Below are 19,405 nucleotides of genomic sequence, written 5' to 3'. Positions count from 1 at the left end.
ATTACTGATACCTATCTGTATAGTGGACGGTAACCCCAATCTTTGCTCTGTTTTAGAACTGAGGCCACTTCTGACACTCACGAGTATATATTCTGAAGGGTGCCTTAGGCTGTGTTCTAGAGCAGTGGTCTCCAAACTGTGGAAGCCAGATGCGGCCCTTTACTTGCTTTTATCCGACCCATGGGGTACTATTTCATCCCCTGATACCAACAATGATACATAATTCCCCCTTCTGACAATGAAGAGGCACAATATGTCCCAATTACATCAATGATTTCACCCCATGACAACACTAATGGGGGACAATTCCTCCCAATTACATGAATGATGGGGCCCAATGACCATAATGATGGGTCACAATAACCTCCCAATGACACCAATGATAAGGCACAATTCCTCCAATTGACACCAATGTTGGGGCACTATTCCTCCCAATGACACCAAAGATGGGGCATTGTCTATTCCCACTGATATCAGGACCTTTTCTACTCCCAATAGCTAAAGTTCGGCCCCCCCTAAAGTCTGAAGGACCGTAAACTGGCCCTTTGTTTAGAAGGTTTGGAGACCCCTGTTCTAGAGTGACACAGCAACTGAGCAAAAGAAACCACAGCACCCATCAAGGGAAACACAGTCTGAAGCAGTGGTGCCCGTAGCTCTTGAACAAGCTGAGGACTGGAGTTGCTTCCCCCCAAGACTGATAAGTATTAGTGATCTTTTTTCCCAAAGTTCTTCTATTTCTTTATTTACATCTTAGCAACAGGGTTGATTTAGACTAGGTTGACATATTTGGGGGTGTGTAACGCATGCAATTTTTCCGACCCACAGAGGAACATGTTGCACTTTAGCAGATGCGTGGTGGTACCATTAATTCTTGTTCAATGTTGTGGACTTCTTTTCCTGCGCTTCTCACGGCTCACAATATGACATACGTGTGGCTGTTGGTGTGTTTGAGGCCATGCACCCATATGGATGTAACTATGGGAGCAGAAGCTGTGTCCATGCAGCCACTGTGTCCCAATACACATGTATGGGACTGCCTCCCCATGCTAGTAAAACACAGCCCTGCATGGGGCAAGGATCAAATTGCCCCATGTGAACGAGGCCTAAGTACTCTGAAGACACTCACATTTACTGATCATGTGACTGATAATATGCCAAGGAGAGAGAGACAGACAGAGAGAGAGTGAGAGGACATTGGAAACCTTAGATTCAGGAAGCAAGATTGGTAGGGAGGTGAACTTTTTTGTAAGTATGTTATAAAACACAAATGCAGTAGTATGGGAGTAAGGCCTGGAAATCATAAATGCATTACAAATCCAATTGAACCTTTAATAAGATAACTAAACATAATCTCAACGTAATTAAATTTATTTATATTAATGACTTAACCCCTAATGCATACTTAAGAAATAAAAGTCATTATATAAAGAAACAAGTGCAGTAAAATAATATTTCAGACTCAGTCCTATGTGACTTTTCCACAAATCCAGGCCTAAGACCACAAGAATCAGTTTTTTATGATGAGTGAATTTGAAAAATTCTCATGAATAGTTATTATTATACCTGACCAGGGGACTAAAGATGGCTTATCCCCCTTTGCCTTTGACCATTACCTCCTCCCCTTCACATTAATTAAGCACTAGGACAGCAAGCTGGAGTTAATGGCTAAAACAGCCATTTATTACAATAAATAAAATTTGTAAATAATGTAAACACAGTATAACTGGAGCTTCCAGGTCCCAGTAGGAATCAATAAACAAAACTACCTGCGTCCTACATAAAATAGGCCTCCAGCCGCAACACCACCGACTCGGAGACAACCACAGCAGATACCACCATAAGAAAAAACTGGAAGCCGTGCCTCAAACAGGTCCCTACAAAGTACCTTTTTGTGCCCACAGTAATCTATGAGGACTATGCACCCTGCCGGCTCCCATCAGCACTAACCAACACGACCAAACCCAAAAAATGGGCAAGACACAACGGGTGGGAGGAAGGGAAGTTTTCCTTTGCTAACCTTCCTTCCAACGGAAGACCCCTTCCCACATCCAATCCAAACCACCCCTCTGTGGCTCCACCGACTCCTATCTTAACCACTTAGCCCTCCACTCATGTCTTCTCCTTTCCTCTTACTCCGGCCCTCCCTAAACCAAAGAGTTGTATGAATATTTCAGCTTCTATTACAAAGTTGAAAGTGTAATTTAAAGGCAGAACCCAAACAGGGCCTGCATTTTTGAACAGGATCCAAACCAGTTATCTATTAATGTCTGGCTCACATGGCTTCAGTTTGTAAATGCTAGTTTACCCTTGGTTCACACCTATCCGTTTTTTAGTGTGTTTTGCGGAAACAAGCTACAGTCCGTTTAACATGGCTTCCTATGGATCTAGTTCACATCTGTGCCTTTTGTACTGATGCATTTTTTTAAAAATTGTGAGGAACATTTTTTCCTGCATTTTTCATGTAATAGACTTCAATTTACCTGTACCAAAAATGCAAGTGTTGTGTTTTTGATGAATTTTTCTTTTTGTGTATTTTTTTTGCTAATAGGAAAGTATGACAGTTCTGTTCATGTAGTGCAACTTTGAGGTGACTTTGATGTGACCTTACACTCTCTGGCACTCAGGTAGCATCAAAGTTGCATCAAAGTAGTGCAGGATCCTTTATCCAAAGTTGCGTGTTAAGATTAAAGCGGAGTTCCACTCACACTGTAAACAAATAAAAGTCAGCAGCTACAAAAACTGTAGCTGCTGACTTTTAAAAAACAGCCACGATCCCGCGGTGCCCCCGCCGCAGCCCGTTTCACTGGCCGTCCTGTATTCCAAGCGCCGGCATCTTCAGTGTGGGCACCCGGCTGTGACAGATTGCGGCTTCATAGCCGAGTGCCCACTGCGCATGTGCGAGTAACGCTGCGCTTCCTAAATGGCCCCAACGTCTTCTGGGACCTGCCATGTGTCCCACAAGACTACGCGGAGGGAGGATAGGAGGACAACTTTTGCTTCCAATCGCCTAGGCGATTGCAGTGCAAGTGGGAGCGGGTACCTGTCAATTTTGGGTATCCAGTATAAGTATCCTCCTGCGCTCCACAGACTGCCTAAATATAGCTAGCTGCTATCATCTACACCCTATACCATGGGACACACAGAATATATATTAAATATTGGATGAAGCGGTCTGCTATAATAGTGCTATACACAAACCCAAAATATTATACAAATATATATAAAACAAAAAACGAAAGTGACTAGTGCTTAATAAATATTATATGTGTAAACACAATAAGAATATATAATCTCCTGTTACTAAAGGCAAACAGACTGTGCACATTGCAAGTGCAGTTGCACTCTGAAGACAGTTGTAACAGGGCTTAGTAAATGAGGGAAAGTGCTGTTGACTGCCTTCATCCAATTATGTGCAAGCAAAATGCTATTTTTTTCTTATTTTCCTTTTCCTTCCCTGTAATTGGGTATGCTTTACCTAATTTACTAAGCTCTGGAGCAACTGCACTTGCAGAGTGCAACTGCACTTTCAAAGTGCACAGTCTATTTGCCTTTTGCTAGAGCTAGGGGACCCATTTCCAGAGCCCCATGAAACAGGAAAGCAGGAAATTTTGCAGACAAATTCAGGTCGAAGGCGTCCAGTATAGAGGGTAGTTGCAACGAGGAGACAGAATAGCTACCAGTGTCCTCCTTTGTGTTTCTGCTAGTTTTGGAACATCCTAAAGCTCCCCCCAACCTTACCCAAGTTAAACCAGCAAATTGGCTGCAAAAAGACATGCACGTCCTGTTTTTCTGACTTGAGTGAATGTGAACTACTGTGTGCCTGGCTACCATGTGCCTTACAGGGAATGTAGCCTGGGATATTACAGCCAGCCCGTTTTGGGGTCTGTACTACACATCAGTTCTGAATGCTTTGAACATACGAATGATTAGCATGGTTCTACCCACTATCCTGAAATGGGAAATAAACCCCTTGTCCCTTGGACTGCATGTTTAAAGAAGACTCTGCTGTGATTTGCACTGGTTTAGGGGTGGACTTTTTGGTTTCTTTAAGCTCACTTCACTATAACTGTGGTTGTACTTTCTAAAACAACAAAGGGAAGCTTCAAAGGGACAGAATAAAACATATATGTGCATAGTAATATGCTTTTGATGATTTGATTGTAGAACTTAAAAATAACCCATTGCATTGTCCACACAGGGCAAAGCAACAGCTTCACTTGATTTAGCCAATTCCAGTATCCAAGCAAATTACAATGTATAGTTTTGCTTATCAAAAAAAAGGGAAGGGGGGAGAGGAAAGCTGGAGAGTCCACAATCAATCACTCATAATTGAGGTGCCACCAGAATGTGTGGAAGGGTGCCACCTAACCAACGAGCAAAAAACAAAGAAAAAAGGCTGCACACCTATAAGCTAACCTCAAAATTAGTTTATTTGCAACAAGCACAATATATAACATCAGAGATATGGCATAGAGATCCAACATCACAAAGACACTTGACCCCCGGGAAAAAGAGGACCCTCCATGTGGGACAAAAATAGATGGAGAAGGTATCCAATAGGTCTATACTTCCCCAATGGTGTATTCCCCCATGAACAAACCCCACCCTCCTGGCCAATCCCAACCACCCACCAACCCCCCTAAAACCCACAAAGCACCCCCCAGTTTGAAAACCCACCCTATCACCCCTCTCCCAAAAGGAGAGAGAGGAACTGAGGATGAAACACCAGCCCACTGATTCCCCCGACCCCCCAGCACTCGCTAGATGGAAACCTAATCCACCTACACACCAAGGGCTCATGGAATACAAAAGCACATAGGATGCAGTCTACTAATGATATAGCTCTGAAGAAGTCCAGGAAGTAGGCGGGATGAAACGCGTCAGCGTGGCACGTGGCGCTCCAGCATCTGCACGCCATCTCCACACCTCGTGGCGTATCCCTGGACTTTTCAATAGACAATATCTCCGCACACTCCCAACTATGACAATAACTACTACACCCTAAAAGAAAAGTAAAAACTTTCACCCTTGAAAGTAAATGTAATAGTAACTAAACTCTTCTTTGTGACAAAAATAAATCTATCCCAATCTTAACATAAACTAATACATAAATAACTAAAAATAAATAAATTTCCCAAAAATAAATAAATCTTCCACAAAATAAATGTCCAAAATTGTCTCTGTTATATAGTGTCTTTCCAACCATCAAATCGTATCGCTTTAATAATCCAGTGTAGCAATTCCAAATACTTTAAAATCTTCATGAACCCTAAAGAATAAATGACAAACTTAACCAAATATTTTGGTCAGAAAGTGATAAAAACTCTCCAAGCTCTATACCACTCCTGTGGTCATACTTCCATATACCCAGTCTCTCATAGCGAACACTTCAAAGTCAATGATGGTGAAAAGTAAAGTGATTTCCTACAACTGGTGCAACAATGGATAATTACCCTTTGAAGGTAATGACAGATTTTGAACAAATCAATGGATAGTAGCACTCTCCAGGCTTCCTAATATTCCTGTTGCCACTCTTCCATATTCCTCATAAGGTAAAATAGGAGATTAAAGGCGGTATGTAGCAAAATATATAAACATTTATTTAGTATCTTACATTTAAAATAGAAGAAAACCAGCTTCCAGCATTGGGAACAGCTCAGGTGTAGTCCTAGTATGGAAAAAACGACATGTTCCCACTTCCAAGTCATTACCTTCAAAGGGTAATTATCCATTGTTGCACCAGTTGTAGGAAATCACTTTACTTTTCACCATCATTGACTTTGAAGTGTTCACTATGAGAGATTGGGCATATGGAAGTATGACCACAGGAGTGGTATAGAGCTTGGAGAGTTTTTATCACTTTCTCAGAAAAATATTTGGTTAAGTTTGTCATTTCTTCTTTAGGGTTCACAAAGAATTTAAAGTATTTGAAATTGCTACACTGGATTATTAAAGAGTGATACGATTTGATTTGGAGGTTGGAAAGACACTATATAATAGAGTATCCCCGGACTTTTACTACACGGACACCCAGACCTGGGTTGTGTCCATCGTACATGATCGGCAGCCACCTATGGAGTGATGGCAGGAATCCCTGCAGGACTTGGATATCCCATTGATACTTTAGCCTAGGCCTTACTTCACAGGACCGTGGTGGTCCCATTGGACTGTGAGTACTGGCGACCCAGTGTTGCTACCTTAGTCAGATCAGTAGTGCAGTTGCACAGGCTGGACTGGTTACACACAATGATGTCGCTGATACAGTTCTCCACTTGATGTTATCCCACTGGCTGGCTACTGTTTATTACAGTATTGGGCTCCATGTCAAGGTTCACTTCCATCCAATAGTGATTGCAGTGTTTTGCCTGGCTATCAGCCGATCCATCCCAGCAGGCTGCCTACGTGTCATATATTTTTCATCTCTTACTGTGTGGATTGTTCTCAGCTGAATAAACTTTAATCACTGCCTTCTCTCCATCTGGCTTTGGCCAGATTTAGAGGATACATATGTCACCACATATCTACTGGATTTTGAGGCTATAGCCCTTTATATTGATTATTGGTTGGACTGTCACCTCTTCTGTCTATTGGTCATTACCTAGCAGGTTCTATGAACAGTGTGTTCTATCAGTATTCATAGGCTGGGCACTCATGCATATCATTAGTAGGCTGCATCTTATGTGTTTTTGTATTCCAGGAGCCCTTGGTGTGTAGGTGGATTAGGTGTCCATCTAGCGGGTGCTGGGGGTCCGGGGAGTTAATGGGCTGGTGTTTCACCCTCAGCTCCTCTCTCTCCTTCTGGGAGGGGGGTGGTAGGGTTTTCAAACTGGGGGGGGGTTTGTTGTGTTGGTTCATGGAGGAATTTCACCATCGAGGGCAGTATAGACCTATTGGATACCTTCTCCATCTATTTTTGTCCACATGAAGGGTCCCTTTTTTCCTGGGGGTCAGGGGTCCTTGTGATGTTGGATCTGTACCCCATATCTCCGATGTTATATATTGTGCTTATAGTTTTGCTTATCCACTGCTCTGTTCAACTGCCAGGATTGAAGGAGCATCCCATGTAAACTAATAGTTGCTGGATTTCTAGCCCACACCAGGCAATAGACTCCACCTGTGATAACCCAGAAATACAGAGTGCTTCCTTTCGGCTTCCAGTGCTGAACATAGTGGCAAGGGAGTAAGGCCTGGTTCACATCTGTGCAGTGCGTTTCCGGTGCATTGTGTTTTATGTGTGCTAGCATTGAACGCTATAGGACACGTGTCTTGATGAAAGCGCATCAAAATGCAGCATGCAGGACTTTTTTTTAATGCACTGCACTTAAAATGCACAGGTGTTAATTGGGCCTAAAAGAAAAGTAAATAAATGCCTGAAAGGTTATTTGCTCCAGTTTTATAAGCTATGCTAAAACATGTTATATTAAAAATGTCTACGCTAGTTTACAAATGTCACTGTTTCCTTACATTCTACAAGAAAACACTGCCCCCTGCTGAAACATTGGAGTTTAGATTTAAAGTAATCCTATAATGACAGAATTATGGAGGACTTTTAGCTTTACTCAGACTTTACTTGATGCATGCTTGTTCCAAGCACAGGAAATAATTAAGCCAGTGGATTAGCATAATAGCCTGACAACTAACATTTTCAGAAGTAGGTCAGGAATGGCAACCCTTATATTTCTGTTAGGGAAGCTTTATATTAAAGAGGATCCTCACCCTAGAGAGGAAAAATTAAGAGTAGAAATCCTGCAGCTGCTGACTTTTAATAAAAGGACACTTACCTGCTCAAGGATCCAGAAATGTCCTCACTGGGGCTTGTTCTTCATTGGGTCCCCGGTGCTGGCATGTTTACTAAGGGAAGCTGGCTGTGGCTCTTTATGGCTTCACAGCCGGCTTCCCACTGCACAAACCATGCTGCGCTTTGTGAATGGCCCCACAGCCTCATGGGACCTGTGACATGTCCCCGAAGGCTACGGACAAAGAGAGGGGTGGCCGAACTTCCACTTGGAAGCGAAGTGGGTACCTATCAAAACTAGCTACCTGCCAAAAAATTATAATCTACCAAATGTGGAAGGAGGGGGGAGAACACAAAGCAGAACTTCCCCTCTAGTTTAAGATGAAGTTTCACTAACCACTTCAACTCCCCCTGTGGACCTGAGCCCTTTTACATTCATGCTGTAGAGCTGTTTGTTCTGCAATAAACTTTGTCAATACTTAACCCCATCACACCTAAGGGTAAAACAAATCTTAATGCCTAAGCACAATTTTGCAACTTTGGCATGTATTAGTAAAACCGTACATATCTGTTGGTTATGTGTTAGAGAAGACACTAGTAGCTTGTGATGAGGCAGAACTTGGTTTACTTGTGTGGCTTAAGTTGCAAACATACAAAACATTTCAGCAAACTGTAATAGCAGACATCTTGGTTATGAAGAGAGAGAGAAAAGAAGAAAAAAGAAGAACCAACAAGTTTTACAGATATGCACAACTGGTAACCTTAGTGTACAGTGCCATCTACTGGTCAAGTGATATTAACACACAATACTGTATATAGTACATGCTGTTGCATCCCCAACAATATCATCACAACTACTTTGTACATCCAGGTGAATTATACCTTGTGTTTTTTCAGGACAATTTGGGCTTTCATTTGGTGGTAAATGGCATGGATATCTCCTGATTTCTTTTTATTATCAAAGGAAAACTGGCCCAAAATAGTAAAAAAAAAATCATTTTTTTTAAATGTATCTGTGTGTTTCTTGTTACTACCATAACCTACCACCAAAGAAAAACCCAAAATAAATTTTCCAGCTCTTGACAATCACAGTGATACCATATATGTGTGTTATTTGTTGTTTGTACCCGAAGTACAGCCCAGAAACAATAGTGCGCATTTAGTTTTTTTTTACCTAAAACACACTGACACCAATTATTTTTTTTTAAATCCTGACCTTTGACCTTGACCCATACACTAACCCTGGCACTGAACTAGATCAAACCTTGATCTAGGTATTTTTTCTTTCATTTTTTTAATATTTATGTATTTATTTATGTTTTTTTAACAGCTGTTTGTTTTCTCTATGCAAGGAGAGGGAGAGATACAATGTATCTCTGATGTGTGGTGGGACATCTTGGCGTGGGACCCTGATGTAAGGAGGGTCTATGATGTGTGCAGGAGCTCTGATGGGAACCCCCGATGCCAGGGGGGACTCTGATGGGGCACCTGATGTAAGGGGGGGACTCTGGTGGGGACTCCAGATGTAAGAGGAAACTCTGACAGGGATACCTGATGTAAGGAGGCAGTCCAATCAGGACACCTGATATAAGGGGGCACTCTGATGAGGACAATTGATGTAAGAAGGCACTCTTATGGAGACAATTGATGTAAGGGCACTCTGATTGGGACACCTGAGATAAGGGGTACCCTGATGAGGATACCTGGTGTAATGGGGACTCTGATGGGAACACCTGATATAAGGGAGCACGCTGATGAGGACAACTGATGTAAGAAGGCACTCTGACTGGGACACCTGATGTAAGGGCACTCTGATGGGGACACCTGATGTAAGAATGCACTGTGTTGGGAACTTCAGATGTAAGAGGGTACTCTGATGGGGACACCAGATGTAAGGGGGACTCTGATGGGGACACCTGATATAAGGGGGTACTCTGATGGGGACACCTGATATAAGGAGGCTGTCTGATGGGGACACCTGATATATACCAGATATGGAGATGGACCTCGTCCACCAAAAATGGCTCGCTTAGATGGTGGTGGTGGCGGCTACCAAGGATATAGAGGAGGTGGAGGATACAGGGGTGGCAATCAAAGAGGTAGCTATGGAGGTGGCTATGGAGGTGGATATGGAGGTGGCTACAGGGGTGGAAACAGAGGTGGTGGCTACAGAGGAGGCAACCAGGGTGGCGGCTACAGGGGAGGCAACCAGGGTGGCGGCTACGGAGGAGGCAACCAGGGTGGCGGCTACGGAGGAGGCAACCAGGGTGGCGGCTACGGAGGAGGCAACCAGGGTGGCGGCTACGGAGGAGGCAACCAAGGTGGAGGAGGATACCAGGGCCGAGGTGGTGGCTTTAGAGGAAGAGGTGGTTTCTGAGTCCAAACAAAAAAAAAAAAATCTAAAGACTGTTGTTCCTCTTTTGCGCTCCTCTCTCTCCTGTGTGTTAGAGTCGGAGCATGGTTCTTCCCTGCAAGGCTGTAAACTTATTTTGTGTATAAAGTGTTGTAACTTTTTTTAACCTGTATTTTTTTTTTTTCCTTTTTAATGCAGCCAATAAAAGTAAAATTCGAGTTTAGCATTGTTTGCTTTCATTTTCTTTAAAGTGGATGGGGATTCAATGCGTTTACTGAGATATGCCTACCTGACTGTAAGGCCCTAGTAATATTGTTGGCCTAACAATTTGTTTATTGCCTAATTGAAGCTTCAGTGTCAGGCCTGTTTTAACACAAATTTTAACCCATGAAAACCCATCTCTTCAGGGAAGCCTACCCCACCCTCACCTAACAGCCGATCTCCTCCACTCCTCCTATCCCTCCATCCCCCACAGCCACTTCCTCCTGTACCACTTACCCCTCCCTCCTAGATTGTAAGCTCGAAAGAGCAGGGCCCTCGAACCCCTTGTGTATTGTTTTGGTACTGTCTCATGTTCTGTCCCCCACTATAATGTACAGCGCTGAGCAAACCTTTTGGCGCTATATAAATACTGTATAATAATAATAATAATAATAGGGGGGTACTCAGATTTGGACACCTGATGTAAGGGGGCACTGATGGGGACATCTGATGAAAGGAGGCACTGATGGGGACACCTGATGTAAGGAAGCACTGATGGGGACACCTGATGTAAGGAAGCACTGATAGGGACCCCAAATGTAAAGGGGCACTCTGATGGGGACACCTAATGTAAAGGGACACTCTGATGAGGACACCAGATATAAATGGGCACTCTGATGGGGATACCTAAGGTAAGGTGGTTTTATTTGCTTTTACTTGAAATATGGATACAATTGGTCTACTTTTGTGTAATATTATCAAGCAATTCAGACCTCGGCTGGAAGAAATGTTGGAGCCCAGACCTCCTTGAATTTTAATGCATTACAGCTGCCCTGGGTGGACAATTTTGCATTACATCCCCCAATGCACAGACACAATCCCTTGTACAGGTATGCAGAGGTGCCATTAGGTCTTGGTGGCACAACCGCACACCTTGTTTTGTGTTCATTCACCTGCAGCAATACATATGGTAACAAAACACCATGCGTTTTGGTGCAGCACAATTTTTAAAAAGGTCATACTGGTTTTACATCTATTTGTACTACAATTTGTTTTTCATTTGTTCTGTATGCTACAAAAAAAACCCAAAAAATGGCAGCACGCCGCTAAAGTGTTCGGGTTTGGCTGGAAGAAAAGGTAGCAACCATACTGAAAACCCCTGATGATGCCAGACACAGCCAGGAAGCTAGCATTTTCTGGAGGTCTGTAATGGTGGCCTCATACTTTCCCCCTATTACAGTGTCACACGCCATTCTCCCTATTACAGTGACTGTAGAAATTACAGGAAGCAGGTAGCTTAAGCCCTTAGCACGGCTTCTCCTGGCGGAAGTCACCCCCATCACAGCTACGGCCCTTCCTGCGTCCCAAGACTCTTTCTGATTTCATGACGTCGTAGCAAGCGATTCCACGGATTGGTTCTCCCTCCATCTCTACCTTCCCCCCTACAGGATACCAGGCTCGTCATGTGACAGGTGGTGCTGTGTTCACGTGACCCCTCCTGATTCTCCGGGTTCCCCCTGGCCGGTGTAGTGACGTCACCTTTCCTCCTTTGCTCATCCTCCGACACCGACCCGTCCCCGCCGCCGTCATGATGATGTCCTTCTCTGAGCTGTACTTCAATGTGGACAGCGGCTACCTGGAGGGCTTAGTCCGTGGCTTCAAGGGCGGAGTCCTCACCCAGGGGGACTACCTGAACCTGGTGCAGTGCGAGACCCTGGAGGGTGAGTCATGGAATGATATGGGGGAGGGGGGCTTCAATCATCCACAGTCACCCTCATTACACAGTATGGTAGAATCCCCCTACAGTCAGAGGTCACCCACATACCCTACAGAGCTATTCATTGCTGCCAGGGTGACCCTATACCTCATATCATTCATCACTTCCTGGTGACCCCATACCGCTCATGTCATTCATCACTTCCTGGTGACCCCCTACCGATCATGTCATTCATCACTTCCTGGTGACCCCCTACCGCTCATGTCATTCATCACTTCCTGGTGACCCCATACCGCTCATGTCATTCATCACTTCCTGGTGACCCCAAACCACCACCCATATCTCATACAGAGCCTTTCATTGATGTCAGGGTGAACCCATGCTTCTCATAACATTCATTACTTCCTGGTGATCACAAACCATCCCCTACAGGGCTGTCCATTGATGTCAGGGTGACCCCATACCTCTCATATTCACTTCCTGGTGACCCCATACCATCATCCAGATCTCAGTGTTATGTTATGTCTGCTCCCTTTTACAGAATGACCCCACACCTGTCATCTCATTCATCACTTCCTGGTGCTCCGATATCATCATCCAGAGTTCAGAGTTCTTTCTCGACCCTCCTCATGGGCTGACACCATGCCTATAATCTCATTTATTGCTTGCCAGTGCCCCATACCTCCACCCAACTCTCAGTGTTGTCTGTCGGGGCCCTTTCTGCTCATGTGGTGACCCTATTATAACAATGATCTCATTCTTTGCCTTTTTCTGGATTCTTTTATCCTGACCACTGACCCCATGCCATCCTCTAGATCTTGGTGTTGTCTCTCTTGGCTCATCATGAGGTGACCCCAATATCTATTGTCTCATTCATTGCTTACCGGAGACCTATGTCATCATCCAGATCTTTGTGTTGTCAGTCAGGACCCTTCTCATGATGGGGTGACCCTACCATACCTATTATCTTCATTGTTTGTTTCTTTCTGCTGGATGTTTGAGGGGTAACCCACCCCATTGTCCAGATTTCAGTATCACCTGTCAGGGTTGCTCTTCATTATGTTGTGCCCCCATGGCTATTGTACTTTTCATCCCAGTGAATATCTTTTCACTGAACAGTGACCCCCATACTATCATCTGAGTGTCATCTGTCTGGGCTCCTCTTCATCATGGGGTGACCTCAATAACCCATCTCATTCATTGCTTCCTTTAGGGCACCGACCACTGACACACTCCTTCATTCACATTTAAGAGTCTTCTGTCAGGGTCCAGCTTCATCATGGGGTGTCCCGATTGCTATCCAACTTTTATTAACTCCTGATGGATACCTTTCATAGACCAGTGGTGACCCATGATATCTTCTCAGAGTCTCCTGTCAGCATCCATCTTCATCATGGAGAGACCCCATGCCTATCTTCTTCTTCATTGCTTACTGGTGACCTATGGCATCGTTCTGATCTCAGTGCTGTCTGTCAGGACCTTCCTCAGGATGGAGTGACATCAGGATATGTAAATAAATGCTGCACTAAAATATCAATACTATTAAATGCATAATATACGGAAAATAGTCCCAAGAAAAAGAATTGGAATTCTCAGAAAAATAACTGTGATGAAAATTATGCACACCATAAAACTTCATGTTGTGCCACCATATTTCATAATACTCTTCATCTCGATACATACATTTTTACTGAGGAGTGACCCATGCCGTTATTTGGATCTCAGAGTCTTGTGCCATGGTCCATTGTCACCATCTGGTGACCCCAATACTTTTTCATTGACCATTGACACACGTTTGCCTTCAGATCTCAGCGGTTTTTGTGAGGGCCCATCTTCATCATTAGTATTATACCATTCATGGCCTTTTTCTGGAGCCATCATCAACCTGTGTCATCATCTAGTGTTGTCTGTTAGAGTCCCTCTTGATCGCGGGGTACCCCCAGTAACTGTCTCTTCAGTCACTGTGTCCTGCTGAATCTCCTTCAACCAAATGGTGATCCATCATCATCTTCCAGTGCCAGGTCCCTTTTCACCATGTCACCACCCTGCGTACATTTTTCATTTAACTTCTCACGCTTTCCTTTCTAGTTATTGCTCTCCTCTCCATGTTCACCCAGATGATCCTCCATGAGGACCATGATCACCCAGATGATCCTCCATGAGGACCATGATCACCCAGAGATTAACAAACCCATTACTCTGATCCCCAACAGGAGTCCCACTAGATCAGATCTGGCCACATTCCAAGGGTGCATGTTTATTGTCTCTATTTTTTACCTTCCAGTGTCTATTTAAGAGACAGAATCACCCCATTTAGTTAATCCCATTTGGAACTGGCAAAATAGGTTGGTTTGTGGATTTCATTATTAGGCTGTAGGTCATAGGTTGCATACACCACCCTCGTCTGCTTTCATGTTGCTGAAAATCAGGAATTATTACATACAAGCTGTTCCAGTATATTGATGGTAAAGATAATATCAGCACCATTTTTGGTTTCCGGTTTCCTTTCTCCTGTTATTTTAACATAATCTTATACCTATATTTATAGATTAGAATGCTTAAAATAGTTCCAAAGCGAATTTGGAGGTATTAGATTTCAAATCTGTTAACAATAACAGTTTTAGGCAGGTGTGAAAAATGCTGTAAATTAAGTGGAACTAAACCCTCTTATCCTTTCCAGCCAATGAATCTGCCATCCTATCCTCTGTTTGAGCTGCGACTGCCATGGTGCTGCACATGTGAACAGTTATGACACCAGCCGTTTGACAGTTTGGTTCAGAGCACAAATTGTGAAAGTTACATTCCCAGCATGCCGGGAATGTAACTGTTTGTTTTTTTTTTTAAGTGTTAAATTGATGGGTTTAGTTCCACTTTAAGGCTACGTTCACACTAGCTCTGTCAGCTGGCATCAGACAGGCGTTTGGGAAGCATTTTTAACGCTTCTCAAACGCCTCTGAAAATTCTGCACATGGCAGCACACAGTGCTGTTCATGTGGAAGCATTAGCGTCGTGTCGCGGCAAAACTGACGCCTCTGGTCGAGTCAGGAGGAGTTGAAGCCTCCCATTAAAGTCTATGGTGCTGCTCTGCAAACGCCTTGCCGGCGTGTGCGGTTGCGAGGTGTTTGCGGAGCGTTAATACTGTTTAAACTTCATTAGAGGAGTTTGTGGTGCGGTTTTAACGCTTGGCAAATGCCTATCAACCGCCTCAAAACCGCGCATAGGGCGTTTTGGGAGCATTTGAAACGCTTCACAAACGCCTGTCTAAGGGCTCGTTCACACTAGGCTGTTTTGCCAACTCTTGCCAAACGCCCCTATAGCGTTTGGCAAGCGTTGGTCTGGCGTTTGCAGAGCGTTATTAACGCTCGGCAAACGCTCCGCAAACGCCGCATGCGCGGTTTAGCGGTGGTTGCTAGGCGTTTGCCGAGCGTTAATAACGCCCCACAAACGCCTATAATGCAGTTTGAGTGGTGTTACCGCTCCGCAAACGCCCCGCAACCGCGTCGCAACCGCACCACAAACGCCGGCCGGGCGTTTGCGGAGCGGCACCATAGACAAGAATAGGAGGCTTCAAAGCCTCCTGACTCGTCCAGAGGCGTCCGTTTTGCCGCAACGCGACGCGACGCAAACGCTCCCGTTAGAACAGCACCATGTGCTGTAATGTGCAGAATTGGCAGAGGCGTTTGGGAAGCGGTAAAAACGCTTACCAAACGCCTCTCTGCCGCCTGCACACAAGGCTAGTGTGAACGTAGCCTAACGCTTGTCAAACGCTATGGGGGCGTTTGGCAAGAGTTAGAAATAAAGTCAAGTGTGAACGAACCCTAAGAATGCCTTCAGGAAATAGAAGTGTTCACAGTATATTTTTATCAATTAAAGTGGAGTTCCAACTGGAAAAAAAAAGTAAATGTCAGCAGCTACAAAAACTGTAGCTGCTGACTTTTAAAATACAGCCACTTACCTGTCCCTCGGTCCAGCGGTGTCTTCACCACCGCTGGTTTCACCGGGCCGTCTTCTCTCCCTAGCACCGGTATCTTCAGTGTGGGCAGCCTGCTGTGACAGCTTGCAGCTTCACAGCCGGGTGCCCACTGCGCATGCGTGAGAATCGCTGTGTTTCGTGAATGGCCCCTTGTCTTCTGTGACCTGTCACGTGTCCCAGAAGACTACGGGGAGGGAGGAAAACTTCCGCTTCTGATCACCTAGGCGATCGCAGCGGAAGTGGGAGGGGGTGCCTGTCAAATTCGGGTACAGCTCCCCCTGCCAAAGGTTCCAATCCTTAATGGGGAGCGGGGGACAAAGGCTTAAAGCGGAACTTCCCCTTTTGGGTGGAGCTCTGCTTTAACATAATGGAAAGTAAATGAACAGAAGAGAAATCCAAATCAAATCAGTATTTGGTGTGACCACCCTTTGCCTTCAAAACAACATCAATTCTTTTAGGTACACTTACACAGTTTTTGAAGAAGCTGGGCAGGTTGTTCCGAACATCTTGGAGAACTAAGCACAGACTCCATGATGTTGAAACTATCACTTCCAGGGTACCTTGTTTGTTTTAGTTCTTAATGACGTTGACTGTATGGTTGGGGTTGTTGTCCTATTGCAGAATAAATTTGGGGCCAATCGCATGTTTTCCTGATGGTATGACATGATGGATAAGAATCTGCCTGTATTTTTTAGTACTCAGGACACAATGATCCTGACCAAATCTCCAACTCCATTTGTTGAAATGCAGCCCCAAACTTGCAAGGAACCACCACCAAGCTTGACTGTTGCCCGCAGACACTCATAGTACCGCTCTCCAGCCCTTCACAACAAACTGCCTCCTGCTAAAGCCAAATATTTTACAATTTTGACTCATCAGTCCAGAGCACCTACTGCCATTATTCTGCAGCCCAGTTCCTATGTTTCCGTGCATAGGACATGGAAACAAAACTAAGCAACTCAACTATGTGCAAAACCATAGGAACTGGGGTACAGAAAAATGTCAGCAGGTGCTCTGGACTGATGAGTCAAAATGTCTACTTTTTTTTATTGGGGGGGGGGGGGTGAAATTTTATATGGGCAATAGCAATACTGGCTTCTGTAGGAATGGAGGTTGAACTGAAAATACTGATGAGGATGTGACTTTTGCGGTGTTGCAATTGAATTCCCTTTTTTCTCAGAAGTCTGAAGTCAGTTGACTTTATGTTGCAACAATGGGTAGTTTTTTTTTTTCTGTATAGAAGTGAAATGATGATCAGCTGTCCTGGGCGATGTCAGTCACACATGTCATAATGTGTCTGCAGAATATCCACAACCTTGGCAAGTACTCCTTAGCTGACCAGTCTTTTGAAATACACTTAGCCAGTTGGGTTTGATACTCTTAGCCAATCCTTAGGGATAATTCACACCTATCCAGTTCATTGTGGTGCTTTGGTGCAGCTTGCTTATTTGACTGGGCTTTTAAAACGCCACACCAGATGTAAAACAGACACGCTCCATTTATTAGTGCATTACTGTGTGCTGCTCTGTAGTGCATGTGTGTTCTGTTCCCCATGGAGTAGGCCTTAGGCTTCTTTCACTTAGGCATCATCCCTTCAGTCACGTTTTTGCTAAGAGTTTGCTTCAGTTCGCATCCATCTTAAAATACACTTTATCCATCTTAAAATACACTTTATGGAATAAAAAAAACAAAACCCAATATATATACCCCAATTTATTTGTACAATATGAAAGATGATGTTACACCGAGTAAATAGATACCAAACATGTCATACTTTAAATTTGCACAAGCTCATGGAATGGTGCTAAATTACTGTACTTAAAAATCTCCATGGGTGACGCTTTGAACATTTCTACAGGTTACCAGTTTAAAGTTACAGAGGAGGTCTAGTGCGAGAATTATTGCTCTCGCTGTGATGTTCCCAGGGATACCTCACATGTGTGTTTTGAACTAGTGGTGTACCGAAATGAAAATTTTGGTACTGAAACTGAAAATACAAAATGCACTTGACCAAAACCGAAATGCGCAGTTTTTAAATGAATATATATTTTTTGGGAAAACAAATACACTTTGATTAAAAAAAACAAAAATATACCCCAATTTTTTTGTAAAATATGAAAGACAATGTTACGGTGAGTAAATAGATACCCAACATGTCACGCTTTAAAATTGCGCACGCTCGTCGAATGGCGTCAAACTGTGGTACTTAAAAATCTCCATGGGTGAAACTTTAAAAATTTCTACATGTTAGCAGTGTAACGTTACAGAGGAGGTCTAGTGGGAGAATTATTGCTCTCGCTTCGATATCTCATGTGCGTGGTCTGAACACCATTTACATATAAAACAAGGAGGTAAGCCTGCACCCTATGAGTAAGTGCTTCGCACAAAACGCATCGGGGGAGGCTACAGCATCCAGACATCACACCACCGCTGGTGGCCATCCTGAATTACATATGGTCAGTGTCCTTCCTTTGTACTATACACCTTATTTTGTGAAATAAAGAAACCCCTTTATACAGTATCACGCTATGTGGAATCCTTTGTGGAATCCTTTGTTGGACTCTCTCTGTGAGTGCCGTTATTCACAGAGCCTTTATAGAGGTGACTCAACGCGGTGATACCTATCAAGAGACCCAGAGAGTCTAATGTAGATGTGACCAGATGCTGTGATACCTGTTCAAAGACCCAGAGGTGTATAGGAACCTGACCTGGGAGCAGATGACCTGATTATACTTGATGAGACTATATTAATCTCAAATGCGTGTTTAAAGCGTGCTTCTGGTGAGTGCGCATTTCACTTATTCAGACACATCATCTGTCACCCCTGGATTAGATATCCAAGCACGTTGGTTGTGATCTAACGAGATCTTCACGTTCTTATATGTTGGACAATCTACCACCAATACTGTCCCCATGTGGTGATGATCACTTTGCACTTTATATTTATCTATATATGCATCTATTAATGTATTATACCTTGTTTTAAGCGCTGCACCTATTTTTATTGATACCGTTTACATATGTGGGAGTGGCCTACGTATGTGTTCACCACTACGTGTGAGCACTGGGGGGCGGGGGGCACTTTAAACTTTTTTTTTTATTTTATTTAATTTTTTTTGTTTTGTTTTTGCACTGTCCCTTTTAAAAAAAAAATAAAAATATAATCACTTTTATTCCTATCACAAGGAATGCATGCATCCCTTGTGATAGAGATAATTAGTTTACCCCATATATCTTTATGGAGAGATATGGGGTAAATGGACCCCACATCTCTCCTCTTCAATGTAGATCATTAGATAAAAAAACAAAACATTGAGCTAGTGCTTTTAGAAAGAAAAATAAATGGCCTTGTTTGCAAGACACTGGAACCAGAATTGACATCGCTCCAGTACTCCAAGGGCATAGAAATGAGTGGAGGCCATCTTT

The 19,405-nt window shown here is 43.7% G+C and overlaps 1 protein-coding gene across 1 annotated transcript in view; it reads left to right on the top strand.

Annotated features, from left to right (window-relative positions):
• The first annotated feature begins 11,741 nt into the window (after window positions 1-11,741).
• Window positions 11,742-19,405, top strand: part of ATP6V0D1 (ATPase H+ transporting V0 subunit d1) — a 117,213-nt gene continuing 109,549 nt past the window's right edge. The window contains exon 1 of the mRNA XM_089692847.1: window positions 11,742-12,010. Within this exon, the coding sequence (XP_089548973.1) occupies window positions 11,878-12,010 (133 nt within the window). The 5' untranslated portion in view covers window positions 11,742-11,877. The remainder of the gene's footprint in view (window positions 12,011-19,405) is intronic.

Source organism: Staurois parvus, unplaced genomic scaffold (genome assembly GCF_062004578.1).
Source record: "Staurois parvus isolate SC_StPar_1 unplaced genomic scaffold, SC_StPar_1.0 ptg000607l, whole genome shotgun sequence".
NCBI classification, from domain to species: domain Eukaryota; kingdom Metazoa; phylum Chordata; class Amphibia; order Anura; family Ranidae; genus Staurois; species Staurois parvus.
This window is presented reverse-complemented; position numbering and strand designations above follow the sequence as displayed.